Genomic DNA, 25,461 nt, shown 5'->3' on the forward strand with positions numbered 1-25,461 from the left:
TGCTCTAGCAGAGAACCCTACATCTGTGCACATGAAAGCAACCCTAATCAAACTCAGGGGCTGAAATGCATAAAGACATAAAAGTAGGAGGATGACCGATTGGGAAGAAGGGGTAAGAGGAATGAGGGGTGAATATGATCAAACCACATTATATATTTTAAGAAATTATCAAGGAAATAAATTTAAAGATACCTTTTAAAAGTCTTACTGAGCTGTGAAACCAAAAAATTGCAAGAATGAGTGGCCTGGCAAGACATGCCCACTGATGCAAGAGTGGTATGAATGTCACAGGAGTAACCAAATGCCTTCTGATTGGATTGAAGCCCTGCTTCACATGATGAAACCTATACCAGTCACAGCTGTAGGCACAAGAACCTGTGACTAGACAGGTCACAGGCTCCTAGCTAAGTGGACATAGTATTCAATGGACTTTTGATTTATTGTTATATCCATAGATTATGTTTTCTCACACCTCATTAGAGAAGTTTCTATTTGTAGTAGATGGCAACTAACACAGAGACCAACAACTGGCCAAGGTACAGAGAACAAGAGACTATAGAATGATTATCTCCCAATGTAGTATCTGTACTGCACTCTCTTCTCCAAGGCCCAGGGATCATGGTGGAGACTATGGGCATCAGAGGTAGTGAGTAAATACAAGGAAAGAATGTCTTCCAAACAGGACAGGGCTTTTGCACATATGAACTCACAATGGCTGTGACAGCATGCACAAACCTTGTGCAAGTTCAGGCCAGACCAAATCCCAGCATGGAGAGGGGAGGTGGATACAAAGTCTCACCCCTAGCTGAGGAGCTGCTGGACCAGAAGCTGCTGGGAGGAGAGCCAGTTTCTTTAAGAATATTGCCACTGAGCACTTGAGAGAGTGGCCCCTGTACCTCCCTGGGCAATACAACAGAGCTGGCTCTAGTGGTGTAGGTGTGGGAGAGCTGACCTTGAGATCTGGAGAGCAGCAGAACTGGCCTCACCCCTTGCTCATTGATGCAAGAGGTGAATTAGCTGGGCAGTGCTGGAAAGCTCCCTCTGGTGGTGAGAACTGGTAGATAGACCAACCCTGCAGCTGCCCAGGCCCAGAACCAGAGTGATGACTTGGCCTGCCCCAACATCCACTCCATCTATGATCTGCTGGAGCATGTGAAGGGACTGGTCCTGCAGACCCAAAGCTACAGGATCTCCACAACACAGGGCAACAGCAGGATATCAAGAAGAGTCTCAGTGAGGTCCCAGCATTGAAGGTGTAATAGAAACGAGAGGCCTCGAACCAGACCAATGACTTTGCAATGGATACTTGCAAGTAATGATATATGGACCAAAGGGGTTTACTGTGTGACTCACTGTGTCACACTGCAGCTTCCATGACTATATTTTTAATTTTTTTCTCTAAATTTTTTTTTGGGGGGGAAGGTGTGCAGGGGCGGAGGGCAGATGTGAAGGGATGGGGAAATGAATGAGATCAAGATACATGATATAAAAGACACATAGGATAAATAATAAGTAAAAAAAGATATATTATAAGGTAAACTTTTATAATCATAAAACAACAAAAGGAATATTATCACTGGTAGATTGACCACACCCATTAGAAAGCCACACATGGGCAGCACAGATTGGATCTGATGGATGGGGTGGGAAGGAGGACACAAAGTTGGGTGGGTAGGGGAGGCGGTGGATCTGGCAGGAGCCAGGGGAGGGGTAAATATGGTCAAAATGCATTGTATGAAATTCTCAAAGAACTGAAAAAAAAAAAAAAAAAAAAAAAGAAAACTCCTGCCAAACAAAACATGTCTTCCGAGAGAGTTCGGTGCAGTGCTTGCTGCAGTGTGAGGAAGGACCTGAGGTGAGATCTCCTGGAAGACAAGACCCAGGAGTGGCCGTGTACACTGTCACCTCAGCTGACTGGTCTATCCAAAACAAAGAGTTCTGCATTCATTGAGAAACCCTGGCTCAGGAAAATAAGGCGAAGAAGTAATTGAGGACAGCCAGGACCAACCTCTGGCCTCCAAAGGTGTCTGTATGGGCAAGCATGTGTATACACACACACCTCTCTGTCTCTCTCTTTCTGTGTGTGTGTGTGTGTGTGTGTGTGTGTGTGTGTGTGTGTGTGTTAAAGTCCTCCTAACTCCCTAACACACACACACACACACACACACACACACACACACACACACACAGAGAGAGAGAGAGAGAGAGAGAGAGAGAGAGAGAGAGAGAGAAAGAGAGAGAGAGAGAGAGAGGCAGACAGACATACACAGAGACACACAGGTAGACAGACACACACAGTTACACACACACATAGACAGACAGACACAGACACACATAGACAGACAGACAGACAAACACATACACACATAGACAGACAGACAGATACACACACAGACACACAGACAGACACACACATGAGTAAAGACAGAAAATGAGTTTTGGGAAGATAGAAAACTGCATGTTCTGTCCTCTTTGGAATCACACGTGCCCGTTTGGACTTTCCTGCATTGGGCACACATCTGTGTGGAGCTAGCCACACCCTTGCCCCAGCATCTTGCAAAGATCAAACATCTGCAAAGTACCCAGAAGAGGTTAGAGTAACCGCTGATGGCTGGGGAGCAAGGCTAGCTCACAGGCCATGCAATACCAAAGCATTCTTAGCACTGACACCAATGCTACAGAATTCAGGTCAAGGCCTAAAGAATGTATAGGCACAGGACCCCTTCCCTCATGACTGTGAAGTATGCTATTCTAGTCTAGGAAGGGGCCCTTGACTGTAACTATTATACGTTTCTGACTTGAAACATTCAGCAGTTAGACCTGTGCATTCCTTGATGCTTTCGCTTGTTCAAACATTTACACCAGCATTTATCAACCTGTGGGCCATGACCCCTTTGGGGTGGAACAACCCTTTCACAGGAGTCACATATAAGATATCTCACATAACAGATATTTACATTATGATTCTTACCAGCAGCAAAATTACAGTTATGAAGTAGCAGCAGAAATAATTTTATGATTGGTGGTCACCACAACATGAGGAACTGTATTGGAGGGCCGCAGGGTTAGGAACTGCCCTACACAGAGAGAAGAAGGATGGTAAGGGAGAGAGCGTGTCCTCTCTCTCCAAGTGCATCATTCATTTCACAGTGAGGGGGTCAGTAGAAGATAAAGATTCAACTCACAGATACTTTCTTTACTGGAAAATTGGCTGTATCAATCAATAAAGCAAAAACTAGAATCCTTACAATATGTACAATGATGTCCCATTACCATAAAACACCATAAAAACACTGAGGAAAAAAAGAATGGCTGGAAATGGCACATTTGTCAAAGGGGAAGATGAAAAAAATTAAATTTGTGATAATTAAATTTTAAAGTGGCAAATCAGTCACACTAAATATTAAAAAGCAGCGCTTCTGATCTATCAAAATTAAAAGTGTGCATCGTCTGTGACCCAGCATTTCCACCCTGATAATCTGTTCTACAGGAAGCTAGAAGAACTGTAGATAACAAAGATGGAAGAGAGTTACCCCAGCCAGTGTGCAGTATTTATGCAACTGTAACTGAATAGACATTCAAGAGCTTACTGATGTATGACATCCTCCTAATTTCAGAAGAAATCCCAGGAAACAAGGACAAGCTCATTCAGTTCCATGTTACCATGAGGGGAATGGAAAGAGAAGAGGAAGGAAAAAGGATGGAGACAGGAAGAGAGAGGAAGAGAGAGGGAGAGGGAGGAGGGGAGGGGGAGGACAGGGGGAGGAGGGCATCACAAGGGCACTGCAGGAAATCCTGAAGAGAATGAGACAGTGAGAGGTACCACATGGTGTCTGGCCTTGTGTAACAGGGACAGGCCAGTGAGGTCACTGGTTTAGCAGGTAAGGAAGGTCCTTGAGGAAGTTATGCTCAGGAGAGAACACAGGATTCCAACCTAGCGAGGCACCAAGGGAAACACACAGATGCAGAAAGGAATTGCTTACTGCTCTAAGGTGGGACCAAGCTTGGCCGTTAGCTGACAGGAAGGTGTGCTGAGTTAACAAGAGAGGGTCAAAGTGATGGGCAGTGGTCAGATGTGTGAACCCTGTGGGCTGAGTTGGTTCCAGGTTCTGTGGGAAAGCCAGGGAGTGGCACCATCTCATTCAGGCCCAAAGCGATCATCCGGGTCCTTTGAGACAAATGCACTTAGGTGGCTGTGAGTCGGCTCAGGCTGATAACAAAATATCAGAGTGTAGAAAATATTCCATGGCTATTAGTGTTTCATCCGAGGGAGTCCGAACACTTCACTAGAAGCAAATGCTCTTGAGTCAGGTGACAGCTTTTCCATTTTGAGGACTGTCGAGTCTGCTGGTCTTTGGTGTTACTCTATTACTCTATTTTCTGTAACCCCATCTATATAAGAGAGGCTCATTTCCTGCTTTGAGTGGGCTTGTTTGTTTGTTTGTTTGAATCATCTCTGCTTCCCTAGCATCAGAAGGTGGAAGCAGCTAAGGCTCCGTCCTGGGACTTTAAAATGGTTCCTAGACACAAAACTCATTGCTTCTAGAGTCTACTTCATTGTCAGGGTCAAGTAGAGGGATCAAAGTCGAATCTATCATTTGCAAGGTGGAGGAATGCTGAACCAGATCTGGTCAGGAAGCACAGGAGGTCCCAACTCCATGGCCTCAGCAATACTCCTGCAGCCTGCCTCTTTCTGAAGGCTCTGTCCTGCTCACCATGCTCCTTCAGGCTCTCCCTGCTCACCATGCACCCCTGCCCTTTGACTCAGAGCACTCCGATGGAGCTTTGCATTTGTACACAGTGTGCCGAATTCAGAGGGCCCTTTCATGCTTAGGAACTCCTCACCACCTCAAAAACACAAATTGAATGCCAGTTCCATTTGGAAGTTTGACTCCCCAGACAGAGTCACTTCCTCTCTCTCCGCTTGCTCTTACTTTGTGTTATCATGATCTTTTTCCTGTCTTTTCTTCCGACTAGGTCTTGAGTCTTAGAGGACAGAGATGGAGGATACAGAATGTTCTTAGCACCATATGGGTGCTCAATAGATGTCTGCTGGACGCATAAATTATCTTTTATTTAAATACATTATCTTATTGGCAATATGCTAGCAGTTTTGAAAAAAAAAAAGAATATTATGGCATAAAGCTAATGTTTTCTAATCCATCTATAAAAAAAACTCCTTGATAAAAACAAAACAACTATATAGCCCTAAGATTTATATATCCCTAAGAGGAGAAAACGTATTTCTAATTAAATGAAAATATAAAACTTTAGAGTTTTAAATCTTATCTTTGTTGAGCCTCTTAATTTAAGCTTCTATGAACGTAGGTATTGTATTTTAAAAAAGTCACACACAGTGTGGCTGATTCTGGCCTCTTCTGTGTTTATGATAGCTTTTAATGTGAATGCTAGCATCACCTCTCTGAAGAGAGTGGTAATTAAGTGCAATGCGCGCAGTAGTCCCGCAGTGGGCACGGCTCAGCTGAAGTGTGTATGCTCGGCACTGATCAAGTCTGTGCAGGCATCAGTGAGGACAAGCACATGACAACTGTCACCCGTAGCACAAGAGAGAGTGGGACGCCCATGATTTCAGAGCTGGAGAAATGTAGTGGGAAAAGTTTACCCTAAAATAACCATGTGATTTACTGACTATCCTTCTCAAACAGAGAAGGGACCCCCAGCCGCACCAGTGCATGAGTTCACTTGACAGAGTGACTGGACTTGTTCTTTGGTCACAACACTCATGGGACCACAAGGCTGGTTGAGAGACAACCAGAGCATACTGCTACTTGATCAGAGTGTGACAGCCAGGATGCTAATCAAAACCAAATCGACACAGGAAACTCAATGACTTGTGGGGGTGGAGAATGGATCCTCAGGTGTTAGGCTAGCAGGAACAGCTGCTCTGAAAGATACATCTGACCCCTGTAACCAGTGACTAGTACTGATGCTCTCAAAACCTCTCACAGTGTAAGTTCTTTATCCTCTGAATTCTTTCCCTACAAAGTATTTTGTCTTAAAGGGTTAAAACACACAGAGCTTTCCAAGTTATATATACATACATACATACATACATACACATATATGTATATATATTACACACACATGCTCATACACACATGAGGAGAGAGAGAGAGAGGGAGGGAGAGAGAGAGAGAGAGAGAGAGAGAGAGAGAGAGAGAGAGAGAGAGAGAGAGAGAGAGACATTATCTTCATTTCATTTTCAGGAAGAAGATGGATGAGAAGGTAGTTGAAGCAAACTGTCCATGCTCATCAAATTATCAGGGCTGAATCAGGATTTGATGGGGGGCATTCAGACTAGAGAGTCTGTGCTCATGACCTTGCAGGCATTTGGGATATGACTTCATACCTCTTACTGTCTCCACTAATGACACCAGACTTTGTAAGGCAAAGCTATGGTGTGTCACATCTTCCTTTCAGCAAATCAAGAAAGGCCTTCTTACTGTCGTGTGAGCCAGGCTTGCCTACAGCCTTTTCCCTTCTGAGGGGTCAGGCAGTACAATAAATAAAGACAAGGAGAAGGATTGTTTTAGACATAAGGATTCTGGGCCTGGGATGAGAGCTGTCAATGAAGTACATGACCTGCAAACCCAATTCCCTCCTATAAAATTCTGGGTGTGGTGACACATGCTTATATTATAAGCCTAGCACTAGGTGGGTGAAGAAAGGTGGATCCTTGGGGCCTGCTGACCATCTAGCCAGCCACTTGGTGAGATGTAGGCCACCAAGAGAAAGACACATTCTCAAAAACAAGGTGGATGGCACCTGTGATGTGACAGCCAAGGTTGTCTTTTGGCCTTCACATACATGCACACACACACACACACACACACACACACACACAAGCACCCTAACACATATATATGTACACACACATATACAAGCACCCTAATACACCTACATGTACACACACATACACGAGCACCTTAATACACACAAATGCACACAAAACCAACAACAACATCCCTGACAATTTGGCAACGAATCAGGCATAAAAGACAAAAATATGACAGTTGAGGTTGACAGAAGAGCTGTCAAAAGGAAATCATTGAGAACATCCGTAGCTCACTTGTACCAGGCTCTAAAGGGTTAACTGTCCATCAAACATTAGACCTGGATGGTTGGGTAGACTTCAGTGGCACATACCAGCAGTTGTGGCATGGTGATATTGAGTTGTTGCTTGAAAAATATTTTAATATAATAGGATTTAAAATTCCTCCTTTCTTTGGATTTTTCAGTTAATATTGGAATTAAATTAAAGCATTAAGTCAACCAGCTTAGCGTAAAGCAAATTATGTCAGGTTTAGCGTTGAGAGCTTTGTTATAGCATATCTATTGACTCAAGCTTATTAACTCGTAAATCCTCAATTTATGATCTATTGATTATCTGCTTTTATTTGCGTTTTAAATGAATAAACAAAAGGGAATGATCAGAGTTTAGTCATTATACCTTAAGAGAAAATGTACTTAAGCTAAGCATACTCAATTAAAAATAAAAACAACTTATATTTGTTTTGAGAACTCACTGTGGTTTTCCTCTCATATAGGTAGATCCAAGATGGTTTTCAACTTACACATTTTTCTTTGATATTTCACCAGAACAGGGAGAAGTTCTCACTGAGGACAGAGGGCATGCTGTGGATTTGGTGTTTTACCAGAGCAGAGAAGTTCTCACTGAGGACAAAAGGCATGCTGTGGATTTGGTGTTTTGGGTGCTTAATTCATTGTTCCAGAATTCATGATTTTTGCTTTTTTTATTTTTCAAACAGATAAAAATAGATTCCTGTTTCATAAGAAATAGTAATGTTCCCTTAAAGTCCTGTGACTAACATCTGGTGGAAGAGGCAATTTTGAGACTCTAGAACCATCAACAAAACAAGAGTTACTTGATGGCAATGACTGGAACCCAGGTCTTGGCTTCATCCCTCACCCCAGGGACACTTTAGGTACATAACCTAATTGTTCTGAGTCTTGGCTCCTAACAGTTACTAACTTCCTCAGGAACTTTGAGAAGTTCTGATCATTCTGAAAGTTCCCAGCTTACCTTTGTCACTCAAGAGTAGTGATTTCAGTGTGACCTTCCTCCTGGGAGCTGCTAAGGAATCCTGGGGTTCTAATGACTCAGAGGAGCAGCTGTTTAATTTGGCTTTGTGTTTTGTCCAAAGTGCTGACATCAGTTGAAGACCTGAAGGTCTCTGATGCCTCAGTGGATACTTTAATAGCTATTTCTTCCCTAGCACAGCTCTGAGCACTGAGAGGAGCGGAGAAGGAACTCAGAGTGCACACATCTAGATCCTACTCCTAAGAAACAAGACTCCTCACATTCAGAAAACTCATATACAGAGAGATGGAAACCAAGCACTGAAGGTGTATGTAGGTGAAGTCCCCAAGTGAAGCACAGCAGCATTGGGCTTTAAATATCAACACGCAGGAAAAGTAGTAGACCCAGGATCAGATGTGTTCAACCTGTAGACCACAGGCTGTATACATCCTAAGATAGCTGTGAACGTGGCCCAGTATGTTTCCAGGTGACAGTGTCATGTCACTGTCTCAGGCTGAATGATTTCATTTAAATTCTCTGCTCAGCTTCAAGACTACAGTGAAACAGACCAATGTAAATCTAAGTCTTTTCCATGGCATATAAAATATTTACACTGCTGCTCCCTTTCATGTAACTTGTAAGATCTCATATAATGGCTTACACTACAAAGGATTCTCATGGAGAGGGATGCAAGCGCTGTGGGTACAGGGAGTTACCAACACCATGGAAGGGACATTCAGTTATCATGGTGACTGTCATCCCAGCTATTGCATGAACACATCATTTCCGTGGGTGACTAGGACAGATGAAGAGGAGCTGGAAAATGGAAGAATTTCCCTTGTCTCGTATCTTTCTCTGATAACCAGACAGACTACAGAGCATGAAGGATGAGGGCTGCCCAATTCAAAGCAGAGCACGTAGCCACCATCTGGGCATGTGAAAAGTAGGACACATGAAATGCTCAGATGGATCCCCCAACAGGGTGCAATAATCCAGCAGTAAAAAGAAAACTGCCAGGGACTGTGCTTCCACGCCATCACTCCACTTCAGAAAGGGGCAAAGACGGCCCCGAACATCACGGCCAAGAAAGTTGGTGTGGGGATGGTTCTGATATCTGATCTGTACTGTGTTTAGACATGCCCCATGGAGGACATTCTTCGAGCAAAAAGGAAGAGGTCTGAGCATTCTAGAGGGTAGGGGCTCAAAAATAGTCTCTTTAGACCTTACGCACAAATACAGACAATGTCCTTTCAGGAAGACTGGCTACTGAAGTCAGGGCTGAATTCCAAACACTGGACATGATGACATCAGAGGTATACGGCATTCAGCCATTTCCTTCAGACCCGTAATTTCCTGGATGAAGATTACTAACTTCCTTCAAAGTTAGGAAATTAAGGTTCTTAAAACTATCTTTTTGAAAAGGTAGGACATAAAGTTGGGAGCAGGGATAGGAGGCAGCCCTAAGAGGAGTTAGGGAAGGAATGGAGTACAAAAAAAAGTATATTGTGTATATGCACAACATTCTCAAAGAATTAATAAAAATATTATATTTTAGAAAACCGCCTTTTTTAAAAAAAAAAAAAAGAAATCTATCTCTGAAGGTACAAGTTCAGAATGTCTTATTTCTAGACTCTTATAGATCTGGTTACACCATGGTAGAGCATTGCTTTCTCAGGTGAAAAACCCCCAAACCTCCCTTTCTTTTCATTTTAGAGGCCAGAGATTGGGGGAAGGAGGAAGGGAGGAAGAGGGGAGAAAGGGAGAGAAAGAAGGGGAGTTGATCTTCATAGGACTTGATGGCACATAGACGGCATCTTTTCTTGAGGACACCTAATGAGGCTTGTGTGGATTAATACACTTCCATATGTCTCAATCAGCCTGAATTACAGAGGCCCGAGTTCTCTCTCATCTGTGAGAGTGTCTGCAAGAGCAAGCACCTTCTCAGGACTTTCTGCTGGGTGAAGAGAGCAGATGTTGAAGGCACCAGCAAAGAGCACCTGAGCTGCAAAGCCATGGGACAGCAGATGAGGATGGTGACCCCTAATGAGACCAGGCTGTGTGAAGAAAAGATGTGCTCAGGAAACACAAAGTGGGGGTGGATCTTAGGGAGGTAATTTGTGCCAACCCCCACCCCAAACCCTCAAACCTTTCGAATTAAGATTTCTTGCTTCTTCTGAAATTCTAGTATCATTTGAACTAAAAATTCCTTTGGCCTCTGTTTCTGGAATTCCTCAATGATCTCTTTCTTGTTCTTTTCTTTCCCTTCCCTTCCTTTCCTTTCCCCTTCCTTCCTTCCTTCCTTCCTTCCTTCTTTCCTTCCTTCCTCTCTTCCTCCCTCCCTCCCTCTCTCCCTCCCTCTCTTCCTTCCTTCTTTCCTTCCTTCCTTCCTTCCTTCCTTCCTTCCTTCCTTCCTTCCTTCCTTCCTTCCTTCCTTCCTGTATCTCCTCATGTTCTTTTTAATTTTTAAAATTTTACTCCTTGCTAGCCATTCCATGTATCTGTTATCTTGGAATGAAAAAGTCATACACACTGCTAATTGGACACCCAGGGTTCAAAGAGGGGAAGCACAGAGTGGATGTCTGAACACTGTAATGTGCTGACAGCATAGTGACCACACTCTACTCCACAGGATTCTAAAGCAAGTCTCCTCAGCCCCTTCGCACCTCCTCCCTCACTCTGCTCTTGACCGTCTGTGAGACTAATATAATTTTTTAAGTGATTTATTTCTAACAGATGTGATCCTCTGCACTGTCCCCTAACAATTTTAATTTCTGAATATAATAGGCATCCATTCCACTAATAAATAATTATCACTCGGCTAAGGACAAATGCCAAGGCTTGCAGCATGATGACCAGGTCGCCCAGCGCTGAAAGGACAAGGTGTGTCTCCTGAGGCTCTTACTATGTTGAAGCCAGAAGTGCTAATTACAGCATTTCTAAAACATGATAGGCCACAAAGGAAGAAAATTAACCATGGTTTAATGCACATGGTGTTTTAGAAAGCTACTCCCTTTGGGTGGTGTTCTTCAGAACCCATCTACCTTGCTTTTTGAGACAGGGTGTCTCACTGATTTGGGGCTCTCCCATTAGGCTGAGCTGGCTGGCAAAATATGTTTGTGTCCACCTCCCTAGGGCTTAGACCATGAATACACAAGACCCTGCCTAGCATTCTTATGTGGGGCCTGAGGGATGCAACTCATGCTTTCTGACTGAACTACCACTCCAGATCCAAAAAGCTACTTTTAGGCATCCCTGTGGCTTCTTCACAAGCTGAAGGTGAGAAAGAGAGCAGGTCCTGGGATAGAGGCCTACAGGCCAACGGAAGGGTGATTTATCATTCTTTCCATCTGGTTATTCCAGGGGCGCTTCTAGAAACTCAACGGAAAAACTGGGTTTGAGTTTTCTGTACTTTTCAGGGATCAATGCTCCCTGTTGAAGGTCTAGTCAGCTGGACCCAGGCACCGTCACTAATCTATGTTAACATCAGTAAGCTGGACCTGGGCACTGTCAGTTAACATCACAGGCTCACCCCGTGATGTTCAGGCTGTAGTCTAACACTGCACTAGACAAAGTAGGCTGTCCTTAGAACGCTGTAGACTCCGGGGGTGGGGGATAGTCTTAGTGAGTCTCTGAGATGCTTCCTGTAGTTTGTTGATGAGTAGCCCGCCTTCTTGGCTGGCTTTCCCTAGTGGGGTCAGCTGCTGCAAGGCCATTCTGCTATGAATGAGAACGAATACATTTTGTTAATGGGACACAGTTCTGGGGAAATGTTGTAGAATAAAGAAGCAATGAGGAAAGATCTTTCGTTTGTTTTGCCTTTCAAATGGGGTAATGCTTATTAGCCCTGGTTGGCCTAAAACTCTATATAGCCCAGGCTGCTCCAGACCCTAAAATTCTTCTGACTTAGCCTTTAGAAGGCTGGGATTATAGGCATGTGCCATTATGCCATTTTTATTATTTTTTCTTTTTAAAATTTAACTGTGGACAAGTAGCTCCAGAAAGGACACATGTCAGAAAAAGTCTTGCAATTCCTACTGAAGATGACTTACAGAGCTGGGCCAAGTACTACTCCCTTCCTGCTTTACCCCATCTGGTCAGCATCATCAGGAACAATCTGCTGACTGTGCAAAAGAGGAAGGGGGGGGGTCACAGCCAGTCGCTAAGCCTTGCTTGCTAACCACAGGCCCTTGACTCTTGCTGCTCACCGCCTCCCTGGGCAGTTTTGTCTGAGGGGGTTATTTGGACATATTTTAAAAGTCATCAGTTTGCTATCAACCTGACAAGGGGGAGTGGATTGGAAAGATGGCTCCTCTGTCATCCTGGAATAGAAAGTTGCCATCAGATGTTTGAAAGCAGACCCGCAGCTGTCCCTGGTGAAATCAAGCTCCTGCTGCACATCTTTTGCACATAGTTTAACGCACAGGCCTCTGAACCTTCCTGGCCCAAGTGATCTTTAATGAATTCAGTATTTTATACATCATTTACTATATTCGTTCCAGGCAATGAATCATACCAAACCATGTGGAATCTGTCTTCTTCTGTAGTTTTCATCGATATTTAGTTTTTCATAAATATCATCTTGTTCCTTCAGGCAACAGCTCAAGAGCTGATGCCGAGCAGGGGCAAAACACTCACTTAAAATCAGATAGAGCTGCTGTTGAGTCACACCCCTGCAGTCGGCTGTGTGGCCTTACACATTTTACTTAACATTTCTGAGTTTCTGTTTCCTCACTAAGAACATATAGATACTGACACTCCATGGTGGTGGTGGGGATAAGATGAAATGGCATTTAGTGAAGTGCCCGTGTGTTTTATAAAGACAGTTCTTGGCTGACAGGTTGAATTGGAATATAAATATGATTTAGTTCCTTCTATGATAAAAATAAAATATTACTGAGCAATTTTTTTTTTCAAGACAGGGTTTCTCTATGTAACAGTCCTGGCTGTCCTGGAGCTCACTCTGTAGACCAGGCTGGCCTCAAACTCACTGAGATCCACCTGCCTCTGCCTCCCAAGTGCTGGAATTAAAGGTCTGCATCACCACCACCTGGCCATTTAGCAATTTTTAAAAAACTCTAGAATATAATAGTAGTCTGGTGTGGCAATAGACAAGCCACTTCTTGTCTACTAGATTTCAGCCATTCATTAATTCATGATTTATTAACTAAAGCTTTTGTAAAAATTATATTGTTCTAGGCACTGGAGAGAAGGGTCTGTAGGGAACACAGGCTCACACTCAGGCTGGGAAGACAAACAGTAAACATGGTGGGAAAAGAGCTCAAGTCAACAGATGAAGCTGAGTGCTCAGAAAAGCTGGGTGGGGTGCAGCATTGGCAGTGCTGGCACTCAGGGTCAGGGAAGAGACAAGCAGGTCTGTGGTTCACATAGACAATCAGACTAGTCATCGGTGAGCCCCAGCTGCTGAGATACTATCAAAGAGCAAGCTCCGTGGCAGAGGCAGGCAGGTCTGAGTTCCAGGTCAGCCAGGGATACACAGTGAGACTCTATCTCATCCACTGTTTTTAAGAAGGGAGACAGCAACTGACAGAGACATCCAACATTAATATCCATATACATAGCCATACACACACACACACACACACACACACACACACACACACACACAGAGAGAGAGAGAGAGAGAGAGAGAGAGAGAGAGAGAGAGAGAGAGAGAAAGCAAGACAGAATATATGGAGGAAAAGGCAGGAAATTGTGGCTATGTAGGCTAGGTGTGACCTCACTGAGGGTGATAATTAGTCAAAAAAGTATAGGAGTGACAGCAAGATGGCTTAGTGGGCAACAGTGATTGCTGATAAGTCTTGTGACTGGAGTTTGATCCTTGGAACCCATACAGCTGAAGGAGAGAATCAAATTTACATTTATTCTTTGACTTCCACATGTACAGTGACATACATGTGTGTATACACACACACACACACACACACACACACACACTCACGCACACACGTGTGCTAAGAAACAAAAACAAGTATAGCAGGCAGGCAGCCATAAGCTTACCTGGGTAGAGAACGTTGCAGACATAAAATGCTCCCAATCACTCTCCCTGCCCTTGACATGGTGAGGAGGCAGTTACTTAAGGCTCCTCATGAATATTAATATTGTATGCAAATATAGCATGCTTTGTTTCCTGGCTGTTCATTTCCCTCCTTTTTTTCTTTCTCTTTCCTTTCATTCTTCAGTTTATGGGTAAATTAAACACCAAAACTTTCCCTCTGGGGAAATGGAAGAGGAAAACAGAAGAGTTTAAAGAAAACAGGAATTAACACCCCCCCCACACCCCTCCCCCCATTTTCTATGCATCTCCATGTACTAAGTTTTTCTCCTGGGAGTTAACCTATCAGACCATGTTCCCAGTGAAAGCCGAGGCAGCGGAGGAATGCACACTGACATGGTCTATGTAGGACTGTTTTAAGTTTCAAGGATTTTTTGGTTTTTTGGTCTAATAAACCTTACAATATTAGAAGAATTCAAGTCTAATCACGATCTTTACTGTGATTGTTAAGGGCATAAGAATAGACTGCTTTTAAATACTGTGTCCAAATTAAAAGGATTGCTTTCTACAGAACTATAGGGGAAATTGCACTTTGGATACTAGTTACTGATAAGGAGGGGAAGAGAGTCCTGTGTACCTTCTGGCGAACAACGGATGAACTTACCAAGGTCGACAGACATCCTTGCCTAGGAACTGGTCACTCCTCTGCTCTCTCTGCCCCACCTGTCCTATCTATGTGGGGAGGGTAGAAGGGTGCAGGAGAAGACTCACGAGTCAGCTCACACACTCACAAGGAGCTTCCAAGCTGACTTTTGCTGATGGGTGAGAGCAGGGAATTAGAAGAAAGCCCTAGATAGGACTCTTCTGAAAAACTTCCAGAAGGCTCTGCGCACTTAATATTACAAGAAGAGTTTTCAAAATACTCCATCTTTCTGATCGGGTTCTTTGTATGCTGTTTTGGCTGCTGTTATGTTTATGTATTTCTGACAGTGTTCTTAATGACACACTAACAGATTGTAAAACACGCTGCTGGCATTTACTTGTTTTTTATATTTTTAAAACAATGTCCTTCATGTAACAGTAGTTAAGCGCGGCAGAAGGACATCATTAGAGCCATGGTTAAACTGTAATTTACACCATTAGGAAGGCAGGAGCAATTTTTATTGCCTGGCAATTTTCTTGCTGAAATATTTGGACCATATGGCTCAATTTGTGTAATAACCTTAATTTCTGCACCCTCCAGGTCTGCCTCCATCTCCCACGGAATGGGAAAGTGTGCTGTAACAGAAAAGGCAACTGTCTATACTTAGAGAGTTGAGATTAATAACATGTCACGTCCTGTTTTTGGTGAAGGAATTCGAGCAGCGGCCAGATGGTATCTCTACAAATAACTGTCAGGGGTCTTGATCTAATCAATACAATGTATTAATACATCTCCCTTTGCTGTTCCTCCAGGGGCTGGCACAGAACATCTGGAAGGGGTGGGGGGCTGCCGAGGAGAAAGCCGATTCTTTTCAGAATCAAACTGAGTCCAATTAATTTTTCATGTATCCTTGATAACTGTTTCATAATGAGCTATGCGTCTTGACGGGTTTGGGGTTGGCAGAGCCGGCTGCCCCTGCTTTCTATCCCCATTCAGTCCACTTATAGAAAGCAACCCATTAATCAAGCTATCTGGCATAAAACCTGAATCTCAGCTCAGCAAGAGATCAATAATATCATAAAAAAAAATCCACAGAACCATCCACTAATGGGCATAGGTATCCAGCCATGACTTTAGTAATTGCTTGAACAAAAATAAAACTCTGGGTCATAATCACCCAATAGGAACTTATATGATAAAATTCATTACTTGTGTCTTGTCAAAAGGTAACATTTACATCTGTTAAAAATATACTGTCATTTTACTATCTAGTCTAGACTATTATCTTTTAGGGTTAGACAATGTTCCCCTTAGAATGGATTAAAATTCTGTGATTTGGTAATGTGAATATTTAATAATCCAAGTATCATATAAAATGTTTAAAAATGAGTTATTACACTTCTTTTAAATTCAGAGCACCCATGGGGCTTCTTCACATACTCTTTAGCCTGGCTGTGTAGGACACGCTGCTACAGATGTGATATTATGTCATCAGATCTCTTTACTCTGGTTGGTTTAGTGGTAACATTTACAATTTAATCTAAAAATCCCATCACTTCCTCAAGTGGGATGATTTCATTCCAAACCTTCTGTCTCTTCCCAGGTTCCAGCCAGCACTCTGAAGTCCCTGAGCTCAGTGGGAGCTGCTGCACTCTGATTTTGTTTTCAAAGGACCCTCCAAGACTCTGTTTAGGGAAAGGAACTCAGAACAACTTAGGGAGACGGAGGAAACCCATTATCTGCTTGGTTCAAACATTCCTTATTGGCTCTTAGACAACAAGTGGAAACCTGTTCCATCCCTGGGAGATCCTGAGGTACTAATTAGAAAAAAATCCCAGGAAACTCTGCCAAAAGGTAGTCATCCATTGGCAGATTGTCTGACCAAATCCTGCCAAGGTGACAGACAGGCCTCAGGAATCACTGAGGAACTGAAGGGGAGGTACCATCCATCTTTGATGACAGTGGGACTTAGAGTCATGATTCCCGTGCTTGTCCTGTCTGTGGTTTGTGGTCATTTAGCATGGGTGTGTGTTTTGTTGAGGTTGGAATCAGGTGTGTGAGTTAAGGCCCTCCTTAGTTCTTTTAGGCATTTATGATCACAGTCAGTGCTTAGGCATGGCCAAGTAATTGCTTATTATAATGTTTCTTGCCTTTTATTCTTCTCCAGCTATACCAGACAATCTAGGGAAATAGACGTTCCTTTGTATCCACTATAGTTTCTATGTGCAGATTCTCAGTGGAAATGTCACAAACAGCTAATTAATGGATGAGCCCCACAATATTTCTTGGTCATGATCATCAAATTAGATCTGATATGTTTCAGTCCTCAATTGTAAATAGCATGTAATTTTCATATATTCATGATATTTCAAAGAAGCTGTTGCCCAGATTTTCAGCTTTCATTTTGTTTGTTGATGTTTGGTATATATAAATACAAAGTACTCTAGTTAGATCAAATTCATAGCGGCTTTCAATAGTGCCAAGACAGAAAGCTACTGAAAGAGGTAAATTCTGTAACAATATCTGAAGCCTCTGATCCACATTGCCTGGCTTCTAGAATTTTCAATCAACACAGTGTCGTTATCAGGATAATTAATTTATGCAAACTTCAATCCTCTAAGACCCAGCCAGAAAATATTTCCTCTGTTTTTCTCTCAACCCATAGACTGGATCAAGAAGGCTAGTGGCCTCAATTTTGTACTAGCCAAGGAAGATGTTCCCAGGATGTTTCACCTTACAAAATGATAAGGAGATCAAAAGATTCATTTGCAAGCCTATCACATAGCACTCACAGGTGGTGGGTGTGGGTCATTGCATTTGGATTAAAAAGGAAATGTCTCTCCCTCCATGAGAGGTCAGCAGCTTGTGTAAGGCGAAATCCTTTTACTGTTCAGCATGATTAGAATATTCCAGCAGTGGTTCCAGTAATTTAGAAATCACAGTATTGTTGTAATATTTTTCTAGGCTTCAGGAGCTCACAATTGTTTGGCCCAATCAAATCGGGGAACACTAGAGAAGTTATCACCCATCAAGGTAATTACTTTCAAGTTGAAATAATTACTCTATCAATGTTAATGGTCTTTCAACTTCAATAAAGCACTCACCTGCCGATAATCGTGTCTAACCTCCTGCTCCGTTGCAATTCCCTCTCTATTTAGCGGGTTATATTACAGCCGTTACAGTGGTCACTTGTCCTGAACAGCTGCTGACTTTCGCTTTGATCGGCTGTGAACCATAAAGAATTGGTCATCTGTGTATGATATCCCCTCACCCATCAGCCCTTGCAGAGCCAAGGAGGTGACTGTGGAGCGGTAATGGGGTTCTTCAGGGGCAGCCATCTTGTCTCAGGTAGTGGCCACTTTCCACTGGTGACAAGTGCAGAGTAGTTCAATTAACTTCTGCCCTTCACTGTCATTTACAGCTTGCTGTCTCCGCTAACTGGCATATATTCTGAATTTATCGTGTTGGCTCATGGCTGTGTTCGTCTTACTTCCGCATATGTTGCAGACAAGGCTTCCTGGAGCGTCTTGGGTATTGGAGTGAGGTTTGTTAGCTGTGTGAAACCCCAGGAAGAAGCACCATACTTGGCTCAAAGGCCTCTGGGCGTTCCCACCACCTGTCCCCCTTACCAAGAGACTGCTATTTGGCAATGGTGATGCCAATTTGTGTGACTGGGGAGTGTGGGGATGGGTGGGTCAAGGGCTAGATTCTGTTAAGATGGGACAAGATCTAAAAAGGACAGGCCCTTTGAGTGCCACAACACGGTAGGTAGACAGAGTCACGTGAGGAACAGAGCTCTTAGGACAGGCTTGAGCACTACCATGGCAGGGACGACAAACATACACTTGAGGGCGATGCAGAGGACAGATTCTTGCTTAGCCATTTACAAAAGGGACTTAACCAAATCTGGTACTTAGGGGACTACCTGGAAATTGTAAACTCTGAGTTTTGTTGCAGGGTTGGGAACAAATATAAAACATGGTTTTACAACTTATGGCCAATTAGTTTAGCTGTTTTATACCAACCACAGCTTTATTTACATTTGCCGATTTATTTCAGCCTTGCAAACTGCAGGACATCTAAAGTTTCAGTTTGCTATATTGCCGTTCACAGTGCTTTGCATACTAAGTGCTGCAATGCATTAGCTAATGTAATAACCCTATGAGATACATAGCAGTTTAGTTCAGACTTGCAGTGTATAAAGGATGATGTGTAAGGGCAAGGCCATCTTAGGAGAAGGAAATGATGAGGGTGGAGAGCTTATGTGATTCAAGAAGGAATCGGGATACAGTTTGGAGGTTGACTCGAGAGGATTTAGGGAGAGTTGAAATGGTGGGAAGGAAGAGGGGAGCCTCAGGACAACATGGCTTAAGCAGCCATAAGGCAAGTTAGCTATATAACAGGATGGAAATGTATCTGGTGTGGGGAATTGTGTGACGCTTAGAAAGACAACTGGTAAGAGCTGGCTCTGGTAATTGGTGTCTAAAAATCCCAGCATTGTAAGATGGAAGCTGGAGGATAGCATGTTCCAGGCCAGCCTGAACTACATGATGTCTCCTCATAACTGTTGACCCCTAAGTATTATATGGTTTAGATTATATGGCTGGTGCTTGTCAATTAAGAGCATCTCAAGGGCAAACTGTGGGACCCACGCTTGGTATTATTGATGGGTAGACAAGGGAGACTTCGTGAAGCTGGTCAGAATAAAGTACAAGGAGCAAAATAAAGTTTTCTCAGAGAAGTAGTTGAAGGCAGATCATACAAAACTAGTGAATGAAAAAGCAACATCAAATCAAATAAATCCTTACAATAATCATTCACAGTTCTATGTGATACTACCCCATCCATGCTCTGCATCTTTCATGTGGTGGTTTGAATAGGTTTGGCCCCCCCATAGACTCATGTGTGTGAATGCTTGGCCCACAGGGACTATCAGGAGGTGTGGCCTTGTTGGAGGAAGTGTGTCACTGTGGAGGCGGGCTTTGAGGTCTCATATATGCTCAAGCCCAGTGTGGATACAGATTCTGTCTGTTGCCTGCTGATCAAGGTGTAGAACTCTCAGCTCTTTCTCCAGTTCTAGCACCATGTCTGCCTGCACGCCATCCACCATGATGATAAATGGACTAAACCTCTGAACTGTAAGTCAGCTTCAATTAAATGCTTTCTTTTGTAAGAGTTGTCATGGTCATGGTGTCCCTTCACAGCAATAGAAACCCTATGACATTTCATATAATAGAAAGAATGACCTAGTTACATCATAAAATGTGAAAAATCTGTCTATAGGAGATGTGAGGGAGTCTTGGGGGAGCTGCTAATTTTTTTCGTATCTTTGTCACACTAGAAAGAGTCCCTTCTAGAATTCAACATCTTACAGAGCATTCCTGCCACCTTTTGAATGGGTCTGCAGAAGAAAGGCCGAGGACCATCACACTGTCACAGCTACAACCAATTTAAGATCCTATGTAAGAAGCAATAATATTTTACATTATAATAAGCCAAAACGAAAATGGGATTAGAATGAGTTCATCAATTTACTCACAAACCTTCCATAATAGGGCAATTATGAAGTACCTCATAATGTGTTTTGGCTACAAATCTATTTAATGGTAAAGAGATCTGGGCCAAGCACATGAGGAAGTTTTAAATGCCTCCTCCTTGACATTGGGAAAAGGAGTTTGGCAACCAGAAGGTAGAGACTAGTGTTGTCATTTTGGATTCTATGCCCAGATGAGAAGCCAACTCTTAGTGACCCAAATCATTTGCTCAGTCCATCAGCTCCTTATGCCTGCCTCTACATATGGAGTGACATACCATCTATCTTTCAGGGTACTGGGCAAAGGTATGTTTTGGGCTTGGTGTTTTATAATCCTGTAGGGCAAGCAGGGACATGCTTAGAGCACTAACTAGCAGGCAAAACACCTTTGCCTTTAAATCCTAAGTTATTTCTGCCAGTATGATGGCAGGTGCCAATGTGATGGCAGGTGCCAGTGAGCAAAAGCAAACAGACCTGAGTGGTGGTGGCAGCCTCGCCAGCCTCGCCAGGAGTGTTCCTGCAAGTAGCACCATGGAACTCTTGGATGCCAAGGAGGCTAAATTCAGCCTCTCTCCTGACACTGCACCATCCATCACAGAGCTAACAGGGGAAGGAAGTTTAAGGACTTGTAACTGAAGCCTATTTTTGGTAATGAAGGCTACAAAGATCTGAAGATACCCTACGAATTTTGGTCTTTTCATCTCAGAGAAACCTACTTAGACTCAAAGAGAGATGGCTTTTCATGATGTCGGGAAAGAAACTAGTGATGCATTAAAAGCCACACACTCCCATTTCTCCTCTCCCGCTGCCTCTGCTGCTGCTGCTGCTCCTGCCAACACATCCACTCCTCACCCCCATGGAGGTCCCCTGCCGCCTGTTCTCCATCCACTGCCACCTCCAGCAGAATAATGGCTCCATAGCACCTGCTTCATGTGGCTCTCCCAGCAACCTCCACCTGCTTCTAAACAACTCTGGGGGGACCCGGGAGAGCTAGGGATGTGCTTACAACATGGGTGATATTTTGGTCGTCCCTTGAGTAGATACGGGATCCCAATAATCAAGGGACTAGATGAGTGACGTTAGGGATGTCTTTCACAACTCTGGGTTGATTTGTTTTTCTGAAATTGTGTCTTTACACCCAGTGTTTCATTTACAGTAAACATCACCTCTTTGTAGGGGGAAATTTTAGCTAGAGTAAGTAGATTCAGGAGGAGTCATGGAGCAGGATTTAAAAGTACGCCCAGATAGAAGACATCCAGTAGTGAGGGGCTTAGAAACCTTAGTGCCCAACTAATAACTTGTACCTCACACTTGATCACCTACTTTCCTACCCAACCACTGCTGGACTCCAGCAGTGAGTACTGATAAAGAACATAGTTCTCAATGAGTGTTTATCCAGGTTGATGGAATGTGCTAGACCCTAAAGATTTTTTTGCAGCAATACAGGGAAATCATGTTGTTCAGAAAACGAAAGAATAGACTTAAATTATAGAAGAAGATATTTGGATAGTGTGATGATTAGTTTTGTTTTGTTTTGTTTTGGTCAGCTTGACATGAGGCAGGGTGATCAGGGAAGAGACAACAGAGGAAATGCCTCCATCAGAACGTTCTGTTGGTAAGTCTGTCCATCATTTTCTTCCAGCCCACTGTGAGAGAGGTTGCCACTCCTGAACAGCAAACTAACTGGTCCTGGCTTGTAAAAAGAAACAAGCTGAGTGAGCCATGGAGAGCAAGCTGGTTAGTAGCATTCCCTTGCTTCATTTCCTGCCCCAATGTCCCTTCATGATGGACTGTGGAAGGGATGTGTAAGCCAAATAAGCCATTTCCTCCACAAGTAGCTTTGGTCAAATGTTTATCACAGCAACAGAAAGCTAACAAGTGGGTAAAGGGACATTCCTCTCTGTAGGGGATAGGAGAGAACAGTGGATATATGGTAGAACTTCCTTCATTTTTAACATTAAATGCAGCCTCTACGTTGGGAATGTAGGAGTGGATGAGATTCACAGACCATGGTCTATTTGCCTAATGATCTCAATCAAAGTATCCATCCATGTGAGGTCACAGTGACTAGCACCCTGGGAATTTGACCTGGTGATCAGAATATCTGAATCCTGGCCTTATAGAACCTGGCCTTGATTGCTTGAAAAATTCAGATGGAACTTTCTGGATGAATCCAACAAAATCTCTGAGGGTTCTTGCTCTCAGAGTCAATGATCCAGAATGCTGGAAAGTCACTTGGGATGAATACACACATTCAAAAGTAAGTTGTAGGAATGTTATAATTTCTTGATTATTCTGGTTAGCCTCGTTGGCATCACAAAGAATAGTAAGTTTTAGAAAAACAGAAGAAGTATGCATGATGGGTCTGTCAGAGTGAGAATGTTGAGGACAGTGTTAGAAGTCCATGCGTTAAGCCCCACCACCTCTACAGGCTGGCTTCTCTTCTAGGAACATGTTAGGTTGGCAAAGATAGAACCCAACAGAACAAATAAAGGACAGAGTTCTTGCATTCATCAGATCCTTAAATCATGTGTGTTATAATAAAACCAGCTAAGCGATGACTCACGAGGTATTATACTAAAGGAATTCCAATAGAACTGGGAAGAATATGTAATTAGTCATATATTCTCCTAAATTATATTTTGAAAGAACAAAGGTTTGGTCACTGTTACTGGTTACTTTGATAAAAGTATATTTATCATAGTATTTCAGTATTTTAGCCAAAATTACTTTACAGGTGAAAGATCAGAATATAAGTTCTAAGGATACAGTTTAAATATAGCACATTTCCCTATAGATCGAATTATTAGCTAAAATGGATCATTTCTACACAAGATCATGGCTCGTAATGCTTATGGAGGAGTATCTAGAAAGGAAATGGAAAAATGCTGATAGGAAAAGAATGTCAAACAGGAAAACAAAGTATCAATTCTGAAATAGGAGGAAGACAGTAATGTCTTCACTCATATGCTGCTTATTGTTGACTTGTGAAAAAAATGAGCATGAGCCCAGTGGTAAAGTGTTAAAATCTACCATTCACTTACACAGATTCTTTTGGAACTACATTACAACACACTGGCCCAGTGTTAACCGTCCATCTTGATAAACCCGAACTCCTTAACTTGGGCATAGATTGAACTTCCCAGGCTTGAGTCACAGGCACATGGCTTTAGTTTTTAAAGTAATACTTAATGTCACCCTGTTCATCTTAACTTGTAAGGGTCATTCACATGTAATGATGTCTTGAAAACCATGAATATTTGCTTGCTAAAGCCCTAACATTTCATCTTCTCCATGTAGGTTCTCCAGCTTGAGAGCTTCCTGTTGACTTCCCAGGGCATTTCCCATGCAATGCTTTCTCTACCCGTTCTTGCACTGTGACTCATGACTGGCAAGTGTGTTGGGGTTCGGGATCCAAATCCTAGAGCAGTGGGCTCTACAGGTTTTCTTATGTATTTTAACCTATATTTCTCATTTCTATGATATTATACAAGTGTTTCTGAGACAAAAACAATCACATTTCTCATATAACATAAGGAAATTGTGGGCATAAGGAAAACTCTCAGGAAACACTAGGTGAGCTAATGAAATTATTTTATCCATCAGAGAGAACAGCTCAGAAAAGAACAATCAATGCCCTGTTAGAATACACGTGTCTTCCCTAGCACATGGAATATTATTGCTTTCCACTCTGCATGCTATAAACATGTATAATCTATATATATGCTATAAACATATATATATGTGTGATTAGTTCTTTGACAAACTAGAGAATTACATGTTCTTATCTTGACATCATATTCCTATGCAATATTGAGAGAATTACTGAATTATTCCCATTTAGTGGGTCTGTAAAGTGGTAATCAGGCAAAGAGACTCATTTATTTGCTTGTAATAATACAAATCAGTTCTGGTCTGCCAACTGGTCCCCAAATACTCCTCATACTCAATTTATTATCTTATCCCTAGGACCATATTGCTGTTTTGCAAATATGAAAAATTCATCTATTTATGCTCCAAGTGAGGAAAATGACAAGCACATAAGGAAATGAAACCTGTTGACCAGATAATCCAAGGGCTGGTTATTAATTCTAAGTTCTTACCATCACTGTGAAAGCATGCACAGTAGAGCTCTTAGGGGTTGCCTCCTCTGGTTGCTCTTGGTAGACCACGTGGTACTGGAGGATAACGCCATTGGAGGCCGCAGGCTCCGTCCAGTTGAGCAGGACTGAATGAGCACTGGTGGCTTGGGCCCATGGTGCTGAGAGGCCTTGAGGTAGGGCCTCCAGGGTCTGTACTGATGACCACAGGCTGTCCACTGCACCCTTGGAGTTCCAGGCTCCAACTCGGTACTCATACAGTGTAAAAGGCCGCAGGGTGTCTGCATCATCAGTGAACTCAAGAGCGCCTTCTGACCAGACAAAGAGGCTAGCCTCCTCTTCCGTGGCAGCAGGACGTCTGCAAGAGAACCAAGCAAGTCTTGGGACACCTGGACACTTCCCAGCAGCTTTAGAGACAGAGGAAGAGACTGGTGGTTAGGGTCCAGTACTCTTCAGCTTGGCTATCAAGATGAGTTGTTTTTTTTTTTTTTCTGATAATTTTTCCTTATCAGGAATATGCTACATTTTCTTAATATTGTCAGGGTGACAAGATCTAGGACCACCTAGGAGACAAACCTCTGGGCATGTCTGTGAGGAAACACCTAGCTTGGGTCACCTGAGCTGGGAAGACCATGTGTGCATCAAGGGGAACAGCTCAGTAAAGAATAGTCAGCATCATGTTAGAATTCTGTCTTTTTGAGTGCGTGGAGCATTATTTTATTCCTCTAAGTGAGGAATAAACCATGGGTGTGTGCACAAGCAGTCTTATCAGGTTCTACCTTTGAACATAGAACCACAGAAATAGGATACACAAGTGCTGGAGGCTGGTGTATTAGGAATTCTATCCCTTCTGTGGTAGGTGGACTGAAGTAGGCTCCAGTGTGGGATGCTTTCACACTCTTCGTGACCTCGGCCCTGTGACTCTGTGGCTCACAGGCTGGTAACTGATGACTTTGGGACTACAAAGCATTTATATAGTGAGGCTGACCCTCCTGTTGCTGTGGGATGTTGGGGATCACTATGTTCAAACATCCTGGCTGGCCTGCTGTGGGAGAGCCACTGTCCAGAGAACACACAGTTCTTCCCAAGGTCTACCTAAAATGATGTACC

General features: G+C 43.0%; 1 protein-coding gene across 2 annotated transcripts in view; it reads right to left on the bottom strand.

The window, feature by feature from the left end:
- The window catches only part of Ush2a (usherin), a 701,257-nt gene that overhangs the window by 59,956 nt on the left and 615,840 nt on the right, over positions 1-25,461 (bottom strand). For both annotated transcript variants that reach the window (XR_004946207.1, XM_036202543.1), the window contains exon 60: positions 24,355-24,709. Coding sequence is in view for 1 of the 2 variants with exons in the window: in XM_036202543.1 (XP_036058436.1) it covers positions 24,355-24,709 (355 nt within the window). In the remaining variant the exon portion in view is untranslated. The remainder of the gene's footprint in view (positions 1-24,354; positions 24,710-25,461) is intronic.

Source organism: Onychomys torridus, chromosome 11 (assembly GCF_903995425.1).
Source record: "Onychomys torridus chromosome 11, mOncTor1.1, whole genome shotgun sequence".
Taxonomy (NCBI): Eukaryota; Metazoa; Chordata; class Mammalia; order Rodentia; family Cricetidae; genus Onychomys; species Onychomys torridus.